The sequence below is a fragment of the Trachypithecus francoisi genome, unplaced genomic scaffold (genome assembly GCF_009764315.1).
Source record: "Trachypithecus francoisi isolate TF-2019V2 unplaced genomic scaffold, Tfra_2.0 Lachesis_group17, whole genome shotgun sequence".
NCBI classification, from domain to species: domain Eukaryota; kingdom Metazoa; phylum Chordata; class Mammalia; order Primates; family Cercopithecidae; genus Trachypithecus; species Trachypithecus francoisi.
This window is the reverse complement of record NW_022681462.1, coordinates 97,368,636-97,388,397: the sequence shown is the minus strand read 5'-3', so window position 1 is coordinate 97,388,397 and position 19,762 is coordinate 97,368,636. Positions and strand designations below refer to the sequence as shown.

Sequence of the window (19,762 nt, the reverse complement as noted above, 5' to 3'; positions counted from 1 at the left end):
AGAATATATGTAGGCCAAGAATCATGATATATCATAGTACAGAAAGAACTACATGTAACTCAAGACTTCTAAGCCATAAAGTACTGTCAAATGATAGAGAATAAGGTACAAAAGCAGGTAGGAGATCATATCAGAAGAAATTTCATGTGACAAGCTAAGTAGTTCGAACTTAACTCAGTAGATGACAGAAATCTACTGAAGGGTATTAAGCTGGAGAGCTGGATAATCGAGTAGGCATTTTCAAAAGGCTTCTCAAATTATTTTATTTTAAATGTATCAGATTAAATGTGTATTTTCTAAACATATGTGATATGTTATCATGGTCAAAAAAATCATAAATCGAGATAACTTACTAAAAACACAAAACTGGTCAATCGGAAATCTTGGAGTTGGTCTAAAAACAACTGAAATGCTTCCTATAAAGGTGGGAAAAAAATTGTAAATGGAATTTTTAATTAACAGAATCACTGAAAGCTTCTGTTGTGGGAAATTCTTCTCTTTTCAGTAAATTCAGTGTTTTCAGTAAATTATCTGAATTTATGATTTTTTGTCCATAATACATCAAATACATTTAGCAAATACCTATTTAATCTGATATTTAAAATAATCTGAGAAACCTTTTGAAAATGCATACCTTTTTTTAAAAAAATTACTTAAAAAGCTACCAGTTTTTAAAAAAAAATAGCCTCTATTTAGTCAAATGGTATATGCTAGAATATTAATGGATAAAAATCATATCCTAACTTCAAGTAATTTTTATTTATTTATTTATTTGAGATGGAGTCTCGCTTTGTCGCCCAGGCTGGAGTGCAGTGGCACGATCTCGGCTGACTGCAACCTCCGCCTCCTGGGTTCAAGCGATACTCCCGCCTCAGTCTCCTGAGTAGCTGGGACTACAGGCCCGCGCCATCACGCTCAGCTAATTTTTGTGTTTTTAGTAGAGACAGGGTTTTGCCATGTTAGTGAGGCTGGTCTCGAACTCCTGACCTCAGGTGATCCACCCACCTCAGCCTCCCAAAGTGCTGGGATTACAGGCATGAGCCATTGTGCCCGGCCTCTTCAGGTAATTTAAAATACTAACATATAATGTAGTCTTAAAAGGTGGTAAATGTTGCTATAAAATACATGACAGGCAAAGAGTACATCCAACAAAGCAGTAGCTCTCAACTATTACTGAGACACATCTACATATAAATATCTTATAATGTGACTCTCACTCACATTTAGGTAAGTTTCTTCTCTGAGAGAATAAGGATGATGGCAACTGCATCCAGAAAGCTGTGTAATATACAATTTATCAATGATATAATTTAATGAGATACTATTACTCTTAATTCTGATAGTGACAAATTATTTTAGTCCTTGTAAGTTTATAGTTGTATTTTATTTTTGTTTTTATCCATGGCATAACATTTTATAGGAAGTCACGACGGCTGAAAAATAATTTGAGCATATATGTCTACATTATAGATAAAGGGTTGGCTAATTTTTCCTGTAAAGGGCCAGATTGTAAATATTTTGGCTTTGTGGGCCACACAGGGTCTCTGTCACATATTTTTCTTCTTTTTTTAAACAAACTTTAAGAAATGTATAAATCATTTTTGGTGTGTAAGCTATATAAAACTAAGTTACACTCCTTTCTGTAAGTGGATGAGAATAAAACTATGGACATTTCTTTCCTTCTTTTTTTTTTTTTTTGAGACAGGGTCTTGCTCTGTTGCCCAGCCTGGAGGGCAGTGGCCTGGCATGATCTCGGCTCACTGCAACCTCCGCCCCCTGGGTTCAAGCAATTCTCATGCCTCAGCCACCTAAGGAGCTGGGATTACAGGCATGCACCATCACGCCTGGCTAATTTTTCTATTTTTAGTAGAAACGGGGGTTCATCTTGTTTGCCAGGCTGGTCTTGAACTCCCGGCCTCAAGCAATCTGCCTACCTTGGCCTCCCAAAGTGCTAGGATTACAGGTGTGAGCCACCGCAGCTGGCCAAAAGTATGGACATTTCTAATGGCTTTGGTACAGTAACAATAATCAAACAAAGGCACATGAAGTGTTGAACCTTAAACTTGCTATAACTCTATTCATGTTAAAAACTAATAGAAAATTATAAATTCAATGTACTATAGTTTTTAATAAAAAACTCTTCTGTTCTTAAACACTGTATAATTATCCTTAGTATTGCTTGAGGAATGGAGGTCTGGGGTAAAACAACACTTTTAAAGTTCAGTATTTGTTAAAAAAACATCTTTGACTACATCAGAATGAAGGAGTTCTATTCAAACAAAGGAAGGCATAGATGGGTAATACAATGGAAGATGACATCAGCAATATCTATGGAATCACTATCTAGATTATATAAGGAATCCCTGTACATGAACAAGAAACCAATTTAAAAGAGTTAAAAGATATAGGCCAGGTGTGGTGGCTCAAGCCTGTAATCCCAGCACTTTGGGAGGCCGAGACGGGCGGATCACGAGGTCAGGAGATCGAGACCATCCTGGCTAACACCGTGAAACCCCCGTCTCTACTAAAAATACAAAAAAAAAAAAAAAACTAGCTGGGCAAGGTGGCAGGTGCCTGTAATCCCAGCTACTCGGGAGGCTGAGGCAGGAGAATGGCATGAACCCGGGAGGCAGAGCTTGTAGTAAGCTGAGATCTGGCCACTGCACTCCAACCTGGGCGACAGAGCGAGATCCCGTCTCAAAAAAACAAAAAAAACAAAACAACAACAAAAAAAGATATCAACAGGTAATTCACAAAACAGAAATGACTGACAAATATATGAAGAGAGGTTTGCCGTCATTAGTTACAAGATTAACATAACAGGTCAGGCACAGTGCCTCACATCTTTAATCCCAGCACTTTGGGAGGCTGAGGCAGGAGGATCACTTGAGCCCAGGGGTTTCAGGCTACAGTGAGCTATGATTACACCACTACACTCCAGCCTGGGCAATAGAGGAGACCCTGTCTACAACAACAACAAAAAAGATTAATGTAATTTTTACAAATCTCATTTTTTTCTTGGCTTAGTTCAATAAGATGAACGTAATTGTTTAAAGATACTACTATGTATCAATGGAACTGGTAACCCTTAGAGAACTGAATAATAAGCGTTAGCAAGGATATGGGGAGACAAGATCTCTCATGCACTACTAGTAAGAAGTTACAAACATTCACAGCCATTCTGGAGACTGGGCAATTCTTTTTTTATGTACCCTCTGATATAGCAGTTTCACTTCTATGTTTACACTTAGAGAATCCCTTGTCAGCATATACATGGGACATATATAAAGATGTTCAAGACAGTTGTTGTTAGCAGGGATTTGGAGGTGACCTAGAAACCAAACATCCAAGGAATAATAAGGTAAACTGATTGACAGATACTACAGAATACTAAGCAGGAGAAAGAAGCAATGAACTAACTGACATTTATCAGGGAGAGATATAAGAACAATGCTGAGTAATAACAGTAAACAAAAAGACATCTATATCAAGATACCATTTACACCAGCTAAGAACATACATGGACACTACACTAATAATCTGCAAAAACATATGGTAAACATATACTAGCTATCTATTAGGGAGAGGAAAGATAGAATGAGACAGAAACTGAATGGAGGAAAATATAAAATAAAAGCAAGATGAGGCCTTTGTGTTGACTACTGATGACAATAAACTATGAACAAAGGAGTATAAACTCAACTGTCTGTACCTAAGTTTAAAAACAGTAAACAGTGCTCACTTCGGCAGCACATATACTAAAATTAGAACGATACAGACAAGATGGCCCCTGCATAAGCATAACATGCAAATTCTTGAAGTAGTCTATATTTTTTAAATTTATTAAAAATAATAACAATAAATAAAAGTAAAAATAGTAAACAAAATTAGGCCATGTTTTATTTTGCCTTATAAAGAGACAATTTAAGTATTTGCTTACATGCTTATACAATTATTCTGTAGGTACCATATTCTATCCTGTTCCCCATATTCCCCTTCTCTACACCTTTCTCTCCTTAACTACCCTTATCCTCCCTAAAAACATGTGATATGATTTATTTCTCTGTCCCCAGCCCCAAAAGTTTTTGGTTTAATGAAAATAGAAATACATTCATGGAAGTACAGCACAAAAACATGTTATATTATGTATAGCAGACATAAGTTTGGCATTCTATTAGGAAATTATTTCATACTTCATTTTCATTAAAGATAATTTGCACTGTTAATCATTTCACACTATATTACACCAAATACCACAAGAGGGAGCTTTGGGCACAATAAAAAAACTCCACCTATTAAACACTGATTAAGGGTTGCAGAACATAATAACAGACTCTATCAAGAAGACCAAAAACATATAGGGATGTTAAGGTCTAGCTGGGTAGATTAAGATAGATTAAAAAAAAAAATGGCCCATAAAGTATAGCACAAATTCTGTCTATGTGAGTAAATCATGGACATTATGACATTAAAGAATGATCAGTCAGGTCAGGATTATCAGAAGGAACCTTAAAGCCAAGGTAAAATCTGAGATGAGCTTAGAAGTTGGAATGCTGATGAAGGTAGAATGATCAATAAAAGTGAATGTCATACAGGTGGCATGAATAAGTTAAGAGGTAGAGAGAAAATTACCTTAACTCAAAATAAACATTTGACTAGGTAACTATCAAGAAATAAGATAGCTTTATAAGCATACTGGAAAGTTATAAAAAACATACAAAAGATGAAATACAGTTTGTTGTCAACATATATTAACATTTATAAGTCGACTCCTAGGTCCAACAGGGTAATACAAAGGAAACAGAATTCGATCCCTCTCCATCAAGAATTACTTACTGCACACTTACAGAGAAAAGGGCAAGATATATACATTTTACAATCAAAATAAATCAATATCATAATTAGCTACAAGGTTAATGCCACTGAACCTACTGATCATAATATGAATTGATCAACAGGCAAAGCATCACAACAGATGATGTTCTCACATTTATTCTGCATGGCTGATGCAGAGGGAGTGAGTAGGAAGTGCTAACGTAAATTTCTTTACTTACTTTTACCTCCTCTTTCAAAGAAAAAAAATGCAGAAATAACAATGGTGGCGAAAATACCCATTTACCTTAATTTAGATTTTGTGTCCTTCTTCACCTAGATTATACACCTGAACCAGTTTTGATTGGTAGCAAATGCTTGTCAACAGTCTATGAGGAAGACAACTAAGTTAGCTAAGTTTTTATTTCTCTTGATAAGTACTCTACAGCTACATAAATGATTACTAAAGGAAATGTTTTAAGGTGGTTAATGTTTTAAGTTGGTTATATCTTGTTTGGGTTGCTCTACAGTTATGAAAACTAAATTTACCTTTGTTCAAAACTATGAAGACCTGATTTAAAGTATTTCATTTATTTCTGTCCCTCAAAACACTATTGTTTTTAACAATTTGCTTACTTACTTCATCCATCTTCATACACGTGCCAAAATCTGCTAATTTTAGATGTCCATGTTTATCCAAGAGCATGTTGTCAGGCTTCACATCTCTGTGTATTAAACCCATGGAGTGTATTGCATCCAGAGCAAGAACAACTTCAGCAGTGTAAAATTTGGCCCATTTTTCAGGCACATCATAATTACTCATAAGGTTTACAAGGTCTCCACCAGGCATGTACTCCATTACCATGTACAGATACCTATCATCTTGAAAGGCATAAAAAAGCTGGAAAACAAAAGGAAAAGGAAAAATTTTTAAAAACCCAAACCAAAAACCATAATCAGAACAAAAATTTAAAAAACTATTATTACTATTGAAAAAGGCAAGCTATTTTACAACCAAAACTAAAATTTATGAGATCTTTTATTTTAGACTTGGGCATATGTAATGGAAAAACAGTATCACACAAAATTTTTATATGGGTACCTTATGCAAGCATAAATGAATATTTCCCCTCATGGAGAACACAATACAAGAGAAACTATTTAAATAGAAACATTTTTAAAAAGAAACAAATAGGAACAAGGAACATTAAAGGCTGAAAGAATGACAGAAGAATTCACTACAGTTTAAAGAAAACAGCTTTCTGAACAAACTACTGCACATAACTCACACAGAAAAGAGCTGAGGAGATGGGAGCAATTTAAAAAAATCTAGAGATACTAGATTCAATGGACACAAGAAGAGGGAATAAGCCCCATATCAATGGAAAGAATGAGTCACTGGTAGCCATATTTGGAAGACGTGTAACTCTTCTCTCCCCTTCCCCATCACCTTGTTCATGATAAACAAGAGACATTCAGTGTACTGAGACTACAGCAGCAGCACTGGGACCAGAGAAAGAAGATACCAGTCCAGGTTGCTACCGGCCCCCAAAAAGATAGAGAAACCACAATGCCTGAAGAAAACCTATCTGTACATTCTACCAAACAGTATGTCACACCTCTCCCAGAAACAAGCAATGCAAACACAAGTCGTCCACAGACAAACAGGGAAAAGATAAAACTAAGAATCAATATCTGAGAAAAACCAACATCATGAAATAGAGAAACAGCAATTTGAGAAACAAAAATAATACTCAGGGAAATGTTTAATAGGACAAACTGAAGACAGCTTTAAAAATGTAAAATCGACCAGGCGCAGTAGCTCACATCTGGAATCCCAGCACTTTGAGAGGCCGGGGCAAATGGATCACCTGAGGTCAGGAGTTCGAGACCAGCCTGGCCAACATGGTGAAACCCCGTCTCTACTAAAAACTGAAAAAATTAGCCGGGCGTGGTGGCAGGCGCCTGTAATCCCAGCAACTTGGGAGGCTGAGGCTGGAGAATTGCTTGAACCCGGGAGGCGGAGGCTGCAGTGAGCCGAGATTACACCATTGCACTCCAACCTGGGCAACAAGAACAAAACTCCATCTCAAAAGAAAACAAAAAATAAGTAAAATCAATACCCTCAAAAGGGTAACAGATGTCACATCAATTAAACATTAGGCTGATATGAGGACCAAAAAACCCCTGAAGTCTAAGAATTCACTATATGACTGATGATAGATGAACAGATTACAGTTAGAAAATTGAGAAAATGAATGGTCTCCAAACACAATGAAGGAGTAAGAGATGAAATACAGAGCAATGTCAGAAAAGCACCAACATCTACCTAAAAGCAGTTCTAGAGAGTATACAGACTAGAACAACAAAGGAATAGTAAACAAAAATTTCTAGAAATGAGTAAAGTTAAAAATCTAAGATCAAGAAAACCTCTAAATGAAACTGAGACTTTATACAGCTAGGGCTAAATTTTCAAAAATTCAAGAGAAAAGTCCTGTTTCCCAAAAATGCCATATATACAAAAACATAAAATCATATTGGCAACAAACCTCTCAGCCAACATACTGAATATAAAAGGCAACATAGCTATATCTTCAGAGTTTTGAGGGAAAATAATTTTGATTCTAGAATATGGCAGACAAGAAAACAAAGGAGATGACAAAATGAAATTTTATAATTGACAGACCATTTTCAAAAAAATTATTCAAGAATATAGTTTGACAAAATGAATAATAGCTGGGCACAGCAGTGGCTCATGCCCATAATCCCAGCACTTTGGGAGGCCAAGGCAGGCAGATCACCTGAGGTCAGGAGTTCGAGATCAGCCTGGCCAACATGGCAAAGCCCCCATCTCTACTAAAATTACAAAAATGAGCCAGGCATGTGGTGCAAGCTGTCATCCCAGCTAATCGAGAGGCTGAGGTGGGAGAACTGCTGGAACCCGGGAGGCAGAGGTTGCAGTGAGCCGAGATTGTGCCGCCGCACTCCAGCCTGGGCGACAGAGTGAGACTCTGATTGGGGGAGGGGGGAGAATAAATCCAAGTAAGAGGATTCTGTGAGACATAATTTTAAAATGGAAGGCATCAGGATGAAGAGAAGGAAGAAATAGGAAAGCATGAGAAGGCTGGTTACCAAATTAAGAAAGTATGTGTGTGTGTGTGTGTGTGTGTGTGTGTGTGTGTGTGTATCGGTGTATAATGTGTTTAAATGATTAAAGGAAATATGAAAATAAATGAAGTGACCACCTCATGTACATGGATTGGAAGAATCAGTATTATCAAAATGGCAACTCTCCCCAAATTGATCATTATATTCAATGCAATCTCCACCTCAATCCCAGTGGGTCTTTTTCAAAAACCAACAAGCAGGTCCTAAAATTTATTTGGAAATGCAAACGACTCAGAAAAGCCAAAACAATCTGGAACCAGAACAAAGCAGGAGGACTTACATTTCCCAATTTCAAAACTTACTACAAAATTACAATAATCAAGACGATACTAGCCAGGCACAGTGGCTCATGCCGGTAATCCCAACACTTGAGGAGGCCTAAGAGGGAGGATGACTTGAGGCCAGGTATTCAAGACCAGCCTGGGCATCAAAGTAAGACTATGTCTCTACACAAATTTTAAAAATTAGCCAGGAATGGTGGTACACCTGTAGTCCCAGCTACTTGGGAGGCTGAGGTGGGAGGATCGCTTGAGCCCAGGATTTTGATGTTTACAGTGAGTTACAATTGTACCACTGTAATCCAGTCTGTGCAACAAAGTGAGATATGAGTACTGGCATATGAAAAGATATATAGATCAATTGAATATAATTATACAGAACTGAGAATCCAGAAATAAATCCTTGTATTTATGATCAATAAATTTTTTTGACAGAAGTGCCAGGGCAATTTAATGAGGGAAAAAATAAAAAAAAAAAAAGTTTGAACAACTAGATAGCTACAGTCAAAAAGATAAATATTTTTAGACCCTTACTTTACACCATAGTGAAAAATTAACTCAAAATGAATTATAGGCCTAAATTTAAGAGTTAAAACTACAAAAATCTTTAAAAAAAACACAGGAGAATATCTTCATGAACCCAGATTAGGCAAAGGTTTCTTAGATATAACACTAAAAAATGCAACTGACAAAATAAAAAATTGATACATAGTATTTCATCAAAATAAAAACTTTCTGGCTTGAAAGATACTATTAATAAAATGAGAATATGAACCACAGGTTGGGAGGAAATATTTACAAGTGATATATATAGCATTGGTCCTTAGGGAAATGCACACTAAAACCACAATGACATGCCACTTAACACCCATCAGAATAGTTATACTAAAAAAGACAGAAAATAGTTAAGAGTTGATGAGAATGCAAAATGGCACAAGCACTTTGGAAGCCAGTTTGATAATTTCTTACAAAGTTAAACATAAATGTAGCAAACAATCAAGGATTGCACGCCTATGCATCTACCTAAAAGAAATTAAATATATCCACCAAAGACTAATAGCAAATATTCATATCTGCATTATTCACTATTCACAATGGCCAAAAAGTAGAAGCAATTCAAATGTTCATTAACCGGTAAATGAACAAACAACATGGAGTACATCTCTATACCATTTCCACCCCAACTGGGTGTTCTGCAATGCAATTCTGACATTAGCCATCAAGTCTTGGCATGAGATCCCACAAGTGAAGAGCTCAGTCTTCCACAGAATTTCCCTCACTTCAGAAATCAGCTGCACTTTGGGGATCCCCAGGTTCCCTACATTTTGGACTTACTGGCTGCAAATTCAGGGGTTCCCACAACCTCCTTAGGATTAACAATTTACTACGATGACTCCTAGAACTCAGCATAATGCTATATTTATGATTACAGTTTTATTATAAAGGATACACACAGGACAAAGTCTGGAAGAGATTATGGAGCTTCTGCACCCTTTCTGTGTGGAATAAAAATGTATCACTCTCCTGGCACCAGAACATCAATGTGTTCACCAGTCAGGAAGCTCCACTGAGTGTCAGTATCCAGAGTTTTTATAAGGGCCCCATTACACAGACATGATTAATCAAATCACTGGCTGAATGATTAAACTCAACCTCTAATCCCCCTCCACCCCCCAACCCCCCGCCCCCGACATCTCCTTTTTCCTCTCCCGGGAGGTCTGGCAGCTAAAAGCCTTAGTCTTCTAATCATGTGTTTGGTCTTTTGTAGTGGTCAGCCCTCATCCTGAAGCTATCAGGAGGCCATCTGAATCACCTCATTGGCGTAACAAAGACACTCCTATCACTCAGGAAATTCCAGGGCTTTTGAAGCTCTGTGCCAAAAATGGCGACAAAGACTAGCTATATTATTTATTATACCACGCCATACAATGGAATACTATTAAGCACTAAAAAGGAATGAATTATAACAAATGTTACAACATGGATGAACCTTAAAAACAGTATGCTAAGGGAAAAGTACCAGATGCAAAAGACAACATATTGTATGATTCCATTTATAAGACCTGTCTAGAAAAAGCAAATCTATAGGGACAGAAAGCATATTAATGGTTGCCTGGGGCTTAGAGGGTGATAGGAAATGTGAGTGAAGGGTACAAGTAACCACTTTGGGATGGTGGAAATGCTCTAAAATCAGATGGCAGTGGTGGTTCCACAATGCTATAAATTTCCTAAAACTCACTAAAGCATACACTTCACATAGGTGAATTTTATGCTATGCAAATTATACCTCAATAAAGTTCTATTATAAAGTTGTCTTACAAAGGTATAAAAAGTTGCATACCTCAATAAAGTTGTATAGTTATTATACCTCAATAAAATTAATTTTGGAAACTTAAATGTGCATGTTAAAATGGTAAACACAGCCACTAGAACAGAGACAGTGTATATATTTTCCATCAGAGTAAAGGCAACTCTAAATTTACCACAGCTTAAAAATAAACTTTCAAAGAATCAAGTTAATCCACAAATAATAATGTAGTTTTATTTGTAAGAGAGAAAAACTGGAAAAAACCTGAATGTCCATTAACAGATGAAAAGATAAATTGTTACATATCCCTACAAGGATATATGTAATAAAAAGTAATAAAAGTAATAAAAAGGAATGAAACATTGATATACATCATGGATGAATCTCAAAACAATTCTGTGGAGTCAAATAAGCCAAATAGAATCCCTTTAAAGGGATTGAAGTTAGACTAGATACTGTAGAAGATCCACGAACTTAAGGACATAGCAAAAAAACTTTACAAAATGAAGCATGCAAAGAAAAAAAGACTGGTGGAAAAAAAGTATCAGTTACCTATGGGGCAACATCAAGCAGATTACACATGTGTAACCGAAGTCTGAGAAAGGGGATTGGGGCTTAGGGGACAGGAACTGAGATAGAAAAAACATTTAAAGAAATAATGGCCAAACTACCTCCAAATCTGATGAACTCTATAAACTCGTAATTCTAAGAAACTCCAATAAATAACAAGCAAGGTAAGCGAAGCTAATTAAAGTACTGTGTTACTGGTGGCAAGAATAGATAAATGATGCAGTGAGATAGAGAACCCCAAAACAGATCTATTCACCGATGGATAAATGAATGAAAACATAAGGAGTTAACATACACCAGTCGGGAACAGAAAGTTTTGTCAATATGTAATGTTGAAACAACTGAATATCCATATGGAAACAAATAAATTTGAATCCTTAAATAACACTCTTTAAAAAATCCATTCTGGGCTTATCTTAGGTGCTATGGTCTGAATGTTTTGTGTTCCCACAAAATTCGTATGAAATCTTAATGATGGTGTAACACCATCATCCTAAGGTGATGGTATTAGGAGAAGGGGCTTCTGGGGAAATGCATAGGTCATGGAGGCCACTTGAGTCACCTTGTTTGCATAACAAGAAGTCAGCCTTCATAAATGGGTTTAGTGCCCTTGTAAAATAGGCCCAAAGGAGCTCATTCACCACCTTCTACCACGTGAGGACACAGGGACAAGGTGCCATATATGACAACGGGGATTCTCACCAGACAACAAATCTGCCAGCACCTTCATCTTGGACTTCCCAGCATCTAGAACTTTGGGAAATAAAGTTCTGCTGTTTATAAGCTACTTGGTTTATGGTATTTTGTTATAGCAGCCCTAACGGACTATGACAGGACAGATTAACAGGGAAAAAATAAAAGTCAGAAAGGTAATATAGCAGAATATCTTCATGATCTTAAGGTAGGGACAAACTTTAATGAACACAAAAGGCCATTAACCATAAAAGTTTGATTAAACTTTTACTGCATTAAAATCATGCATTACTATTCATCAAAACAAACCATAAAAGGAGTCAGAAGTCAAGCCACACAGAGGGTAGAAGAGCTGAGGAAGCAAAAGAGGACTATTCACGTGTGAGGATGGGTGCCATGGGATACCAAAGCCCAAGTGAGACAGAGTAGGGATGGGACTCTGCCCGTTCCTTGACCTTCCTTCCAGCTAATGGCAGGAACTTGAGGAAACTAAGATAAGCAGAATCCCACCCTAAATCTTATCAAGTTGCCATACTCACTGAAGTATGATCTTGAAGAAACTAAAAAACACAGAGTCCCACCTTAAATCTTACTCAAGGTAGTTAATCCTATCGCCCATATGCACATAAGACCAGAAGAATAGCTAATCTCCACCCCTTGTCTCCTTATAATACTAAACTCCCCACCCAGGGAGGAGCTTATTCACCATTTTGTTATCATGCCATGTGTGTACTACCATGATTTCTCACTGCACCTGCACACCTTGTGCTCCACCCTGCATATGTAATGACATTCAAATATCTCATACTTATTTATGTCATCATGGTTCTTAAAACAACAAAAAGACGTGTCCAAAAAGAGTCAGCTGGAGAACTCTCACTCCAGTGCTGTCTCCCTGGTGCTCCAGCATCAGCCATGAATAAAGCCTTGTCTGGGACACTTTCTTGCCTCATTTCATTTTCTAGTGCCTGGGAGCCTAGGAACCTGTGGTTGGTAACAAAAACAGGGTCCAAAGGACATCCAGGCAAACGGGCAGCCTAGTGGGGGATATTACAGCTAAAAAGGATGATAAGTCAAGGGAAGACTGAGGAAATATTCAAAACTGTAAGAAAATAAATGTGATGTGGTTTGAAACTGGATCCTCCTGCTATAAAAGACATTACTGGGAAACTGGTGAAAACCTGATTGGGATCTGAATATTAATGTAATGTATCAATGTTAATTTCCTCATTTTGAAGCAGCATTTTTGGTCAAAATGTAGGCGCAAGGGAAATATCCATATTTTGAAATCTATTTAAACTTTCCAATCAAGGAGTTTCTTCCACCTAACCTTCAATTAGAAATGATTAACCTGTAACTATCAAAAGAAGAATTTTTAAATTTTCTGAAAATGCCTTCTCCAAGTGATAAATATATGCTTGAGGTCAACATTAACAGTCATAAATAATGTATGTACTCCTGATACGACAGCATGAAAATGGCACTTTAACTCTGCAGTCTTTCTCCCAAAAACCCAAAACCCTAGTCTAATTAGGAAGAAAAACATCAGACAAATTCCTACAGAGGAGCATCCACATCCTACAGTATAATTCATGTACTCCTCAAAACTGTCAACATCATCAAAAACAAGGAAAGTATGAGAAACTGTCACAGCCAAGAAGAGCCTAGGAAGACACGATAACTAAATGTAATGTGGTATTCTGGATGGGATCCTGAAACAGACAAAGAACATTAGATAAAAATTTTAAAAATCTAAATAAAGACTTTAATGTATCAATACTGGTTCATTCATACATTTGTAATAACAGGGAAAACTGTATTGGGGATAGACAGGAAGTCTATACTGTCTGCTCAATTTTTCTATAAACCTAAAACTTTAAAAAACAATCATATGTTAGTGGATAATAATAGTATGTGGCAATACCTAGCTGTGTGAAAGGACATTTTCAAAGACGAATATGTAAAATATTTTTGCACACCAGCATTAACAGATGAGTATTTGTACTTAATTTTGATGATAGGAAACACTAACTGTGGACCCCAGGTTGAGCAAACATCCAGAAAAGAATTTCATTCTTGTCATTAGTAGATCTGTATTTTTAAAACTGTATTATTATCTCTTAAATTTCATCAATAAAAACTGTGTAGAAATTTGTTTTCTCCTTATATAAATACTTCCACAGTATCTTCAACTTTGCCTGTTAGGTTGCAAAGCCTAAATATTTACCATCTGGCCCTTTACCAAAAAATGTTTGCAATTCCTAGCATAACTGAAATGAGATTGGCCATGGTTGGTAATTGTTGAAGTTGGGTGAACTGTACATGGGGATTCAATATACTTTTTTTTTCTACTTTGGGATAAATTTATCATCATACATTTTTAAAATGGAAAAATGTATCATTAGGCTGGGTGCAGTGGCTCATGTCTATAATCCCAGTGCTTTGGTAAGCAGAGATGGGAGGAATGCTTGAGGCCAGGAGTTCGAGATTAGCCTGGGCAACATAGTGAGACGCCGGTCTTCACCAAAAATGAGCCAGGGCATGGTGGTACATGCTTGCAGTACCAGCTACCTGGGAAACTGAGCTGAGAGGATTGTTTGTGCCTAGGAATTTGAGGGTTCAGTGAGCCATGACCTTGCTACTGTACTAAATACAGCCTGGGCAACAGAGTGAGACCCTGCCTCCAGAAAAAAAAAAAAAAAAAGAATTTTTTTTCTTGAAAGTTTTGCAAGGAAGTTCATTCAAGCCTCATGAAATGAATAGTTTACATTTTATATAACCATACCAAAGCACAGAAAAAAGTAGTATGCTCTCCTATTATGTCTATTACAATAGTCTTACTGTAATAAGAAAAGCAAGAGCCCATGTTTAAATAATTAAATTAAAGATCAAGTCTCATTATGCACATAGATGCAAAACTACTTAACAAATTAGTAAATCAAATTCAGTATCCCACTTTAAAAAATCACATTATTGCAAATAGCATTTACTTTAAATTTTACACTTTGAAATCTTTTTCAATGTACTATAAAAGATTAGCATATTTCATTTGCTTACTAATTTATATTCCATATACATTAGCAATGAAATTCATATTCCTTATACATTGCTTGACATATAAAATATAAATTATTATAAATTATATATTATATATAAAATTATATTATGAATTTATAAAAATATAAATTATATTTTTAGGCTTAATGTATAAGGAATATAAATTATTAACAAGCATATGAAAGATGCTGAATCTCGTAAGTAATCAAGGAAGCACAACTTAACACAGTTAACACCTTATTTCTCCAGCATGTAACTAGTAAAAATTTAAAAGTTAACAATATCAAGTATTTGCTAAAACTGTGGTGAAAGAGAACATCTATTGTACAAAGATAATGTAAACTTATAAAGAAAAATTTTTTAAAAAGGCAATCTGGTGCTACCAATCAAAAAGTCAAATGTGCATACCATCTGACCTAGCAATCCCAATGCTAGGAATCTATTCTAAAGAAAATCTCACACATGCATAAAAGACAGACCTACAAGCACAGTTAATTACACATCAAGAGCACAAATGTTTAAGATAGGTCTGGAGCACCTATATCACTTTGCAAGCAAGCTATTAAAGACTATTAAGGCTTCATTAAAGGTTTCATAAACCAACCTCATTCTGATCCCACTAGTCAAAGGTACCACAATTTGAGCATCAATAAGATATTCAAAGGACTGAAACATATCAAACAGGTTTCAAGTCCATGAGTTCAAACTGATTCTCCCCCAAAACTGGTCACCCTTTTTTGAAAACTGGTAAATACAATAAAAGAATAAAGTATTTATCCTGTCCTTCCAGTATGAACTGCATCCTGAGTAACTAACAAGTAAACAGAGAAATATTTTTCTTCACAGAAGTATTCCAGTCACTATAACCAAGGAGGAACGACTGACTTTAAGTATCATTTTACAAACCTTAATAAATGATATATCAAGACACTGAGCACAAATACCTGGTAACACACCAGATAACCAGACATTAGTCTTCTTATAGGTGGCCTACGAACCTGGTCTATGAAGTAGTCCTGCACCATCCCCTTCCAAAGTGAAACCTGACTCTGATCAAGCCTCTATATCTAACAACCAATTTACAAAAATACAGTGAGAGAGAAACATGTTAAACTACATCACAAGAAGAGATCAGCAAAACCCAGGTTTCTTCAACCTGGGGACAAAAGTAAATGAAAGAAGAGGGTTGAGAGATTTAAAAGATACCTGAACTTAAATTTTTTTAAATGCCAAAACTAAACTAAGGTGTTTAGGGGTACACATCTGGGTGATAAAACTACAAAGGAAAGCAAGAAAGCATTTGCCATAAAAATAAGGACCCTAGAAAAACACAGCAAACTGAACAGATAAATGGCTTTAAAAAGACAAAGTCCTCTCTACCCGCAAAAAAATAAAAGTTTTTAAAATATGTCAATATTTATCTACTGAATTCAGAAATCATCCTAAGAATATATTTCCAAGAAATACAGATAGGTCCAAGATATGACCTATTACTGTGGCTAATTTATATTAACAAAAATGAAAAGAGCTATTTCTAACAAAAGTATAGTAACTATGGGGGCATTAGTACAATTAAATATTGAATAGTCATTTAAAAATAAGAGCTGAGATTTGGAAAACGGAAATAATCCAATGAAATTAATTATAGGCATATCCGATGACTCATTAATTTCACTGCAATGTAGATCCCTAAAAGAAATGTGTGAACATATGTACCAAAATCCTTATGAAAGAATACTCAAAACAGCACTATTCATTATAGTCAAAAAGGAGAAACAACACAAATGTCCATTAAGTGATGAATGAACAAAGTGTGGTAAAACCATGTAACAGAGTATTATTTAACCATAATAAGAAATTAAGTGTTGATACATGCTGCAACATGAATGAATGAATGTTAAAACATTAGGCTAGGTGAAAGATGTCACAAAAGACATACATACATGTTGTGTGACCTGATTTATTGGAAGCTTTCAGAATAGGTAAATCCATAAAGACATAAAATAGACTAGTAGTTGACAGGGGCAGGGGAGAGGCGGAATTGGGGAATAAATGCTAATTGGTCCAGGGCTTCTTTGGAGGGTGAGAAAAATGTCCTAAAATTAGGTAGTAGTGATGGCTGTACAATTCTGTGAAAATATTCAAAATCATTGAATAAAACAATAAATAAGTCACTTTCACAAGTTTTCCTAAAAAGTAAAACATTTTATACACATAAATATAACGGTGCATGGAATGTTGTTCTTTACCGAGAGATAAGCATATAAAGGCCACAATTATAATCGGATTTACTTCTTCAATTGTACTGTGTTTCACTATTGGTTTGCTTCCTCAGATCCAGTATCCCAATTACCTCAATAATCAGCAGATTTTCTTCTATCTCAATTAATTCTTTATAAAGGTTCACACAGCAGATTTAAAGATCAAAGAGTATCAATTTATGAAATAACTAGAAATGGCAATCTGGTACTATGAAAGCGATTTAAAGCTAAAAGTGAAACAAATACTTTATTGCAATCATTCTTTAATCAGATAAATTATCATGGTATATAGGCCGGGCACAGTGGCTCATGCCTGTAATCCCAGCACTTTGGGAGGTCAAGGCAGGTGGATCACCTAGGGTGAGGAGCTCAAGACCAGCCTGGCTAACATGGTGAGACCCCATCTCTCTACTAAAAATACAAAAATTAGCCAGGCGTGGTAGTGAGAACCCGTAATCCCAGCTACTCGGGAGGCTGAGGCAGGAGAATCGCTTGAATCCAGGAAGCGGAGGTTGCAATGAGCAGAGATCATGCCAATGCACTCCAGTCTGGGTGACAGAGGGAGACCATTTCAAGGGAAAAAAAAAATATCATGGTATAGAATTTACCATAAAAGTTTTAGTTTTGCAGTACATATCAGAATTTCTATTCACTGCCTACAATTTTAAAAAACAGCGGGGGAGGGAGCAGCAGTGAGGATCAACCTTATGAAAAAGTAACAGTAATGAGCTTCTAAACAACTTGGTCAAAAGTGGGGTTTTTTTGGGGGGGAGGGGTGGGGATCTGAACTGCCTTCCACAAGCAAGGTATCAAACTCCCAGATCATTTAAGCATTCTGAACAAGAACTGGTATATACCTAATCTTACTCACGATACATGTTCAAAAATGCTTGCAGATTTAGTTACTAGCATAAAAAAATTTTTTAGAGAAGCAAAGCTAGAGAGAAATATAATAGTAAAGAAGGCAAAGGCCAGGTGTGGAGGCTCACGTCTGTAATCCCAGCACTTTGGGAGGCTAAGGCAGGCAGATCACTTGAGGTCTGCAGTTCGAGACCAGTCTGGCCAACACGGCGAAACCCCATGTCTACTAAAAATGCAAAAATTAGCCGGCCATAGTGGCAGGTGCCTGTAGTCTTAGCTATTCGAGAGACTGAGGCAGGAGAACAACTTGAACCTGGGAAGCAGAGGATGCAGTGAACAGAGATTGCAACACTGCACTCCAGTCTGGGCAACGCAGAACAAGACTTCATCTCAAAAAAAAAAAAAAAAAAAAGAATGAAGGCAAAGCAGAAACATAAATTCCTTAACCCACAGTCAAATAAAAGGCAAAATTAGGAGCCATAATATTATAATATTGTAGAATTTTCTAAATGTTTATTGTAGGAAGTTTTTTTGTTTTTTTTTTCTTTTCAAGATAGGCTGATAAATGTAACATAAACTTTTTTTTTTGAGACGGAGTCTAGCTCTGTCACCCAGGCTGGAGTGCAGTGGCACAATCTTGGCTCACTGTAACCTCCGCCTCCCGGGTTCAAGCGATTCTCCTGCCTCAGCCTCCCAAGTAGCTGGAATTACAGGTGCGTGCCACCATGCCTGCCTAATTTTTTGTATTTTTAGCAGAGACAGGGATTCATTGTGTTAGCCATGATGGTCTCAATCTCCTGACCTCGTGATCCACCTGCCTCGGCCTCCCGAAGTGCTGGGATTACAGGTGTGAGCAGGGTACATGTGTACAATGTGCAGGTTTGTTACATATGTATACAATGTGCCATGTTGGAATATTAATATGTATATATCCTCCCAGATGATTCAATGAATTTACTACGTTCCTACTATGTAAATCACAAGAATAAGTGGGTATGAAATAATGGCATACTGGTATTCGAGCCAATTCTTTATAAAAGAATTAAGAAGAAAAAGTTGTAAGTAATACTTGCCTCCATACAACAATTTAAGTAAGTATTACATGTCATATCTATGTGGACATACTGTTTTGGAACATTAAACAAATGTTCTAAATCAAATCTCCCAAAAATAACTGCACTGTTACTATGTAAATGAAGCATAAGACTTGGTACACAAAAATCAACTCATGAATAATAAAGCACTCATTAATAAAAGGAAATAAACTTATAAAAGTTAGTATGCTTACCTGAACCACCCAGGGGCTATTGGCAAAGGCCATAATATCTCTTTCTTCCCAAAAAAAGGCAGAATCTGATCTTTTTATCATTTCAAACTTACTAAGAAGCTTCATAGCATAAACCTTCTGCGATGCCTTATGACGAACCTGTTTTTTTAAAACACAAAAATTTATACTTCAATGTTGTAAGAGAAAGGTAAATAGATGATACTATAATGCTATTATTAAAGACTTTAGTTACAAAAAAAGGTCCTTAACTAATAAAAAGGAAAAGTAAAACATTTTTAATGAAAGAAACAAAGGAGAACATTTCTAACAACCTAAGTATTTCATGAAATATGTAATACTTTTAAACACTGAATTCAATATACAGCTCTCTCATTTCAACTAAATGAAGGTAAATTCACGAAGCTTCATTCTCTCATATTAGTTAAGCTAACCAATTTTAAGAATGAGATATTGTTAAATAAGAAAC

General features: G+C 36.2%; 1 protein-coding gene and 1 pseudogene across 6 annotated transcripts in view; one reads left to right on the top strand and one right to left on the bottom strand.

Annotated features, from left to right (window-relative positions):
* ROCK2 (Rho associated coiled-coil containing protein kinase 2) overlaps positions 1–19,762 on the bottom strand; it is a 169,950-nt gene that overhangs the window by 51,777 nt on the left and 98,411 nt on the right. For all 6 annotated transcript variants that reach the window (XM_033176550.1, XM_033176544.1, XM_033176545.1 and 3 more), the window contains exons 4-5: positions 19,297–19,434; positions 5,453–5,713 (exon numbers count right to left, since the gene is read on the bottom strand). In XM_033176550.1, coding sequence (XP_033032441.1) covers positions 5,453–5,713; positions 19,297–19,434 — 399 coding nt within the window. The remainder of the gene's footprint in view (positions 1–5,452; positions 5,714–19,296; positions 19,435–19,762) is intronic.
* LOC117063100 lies at positions 3,735–3,835 on the top strand (annotated as a pseudogene).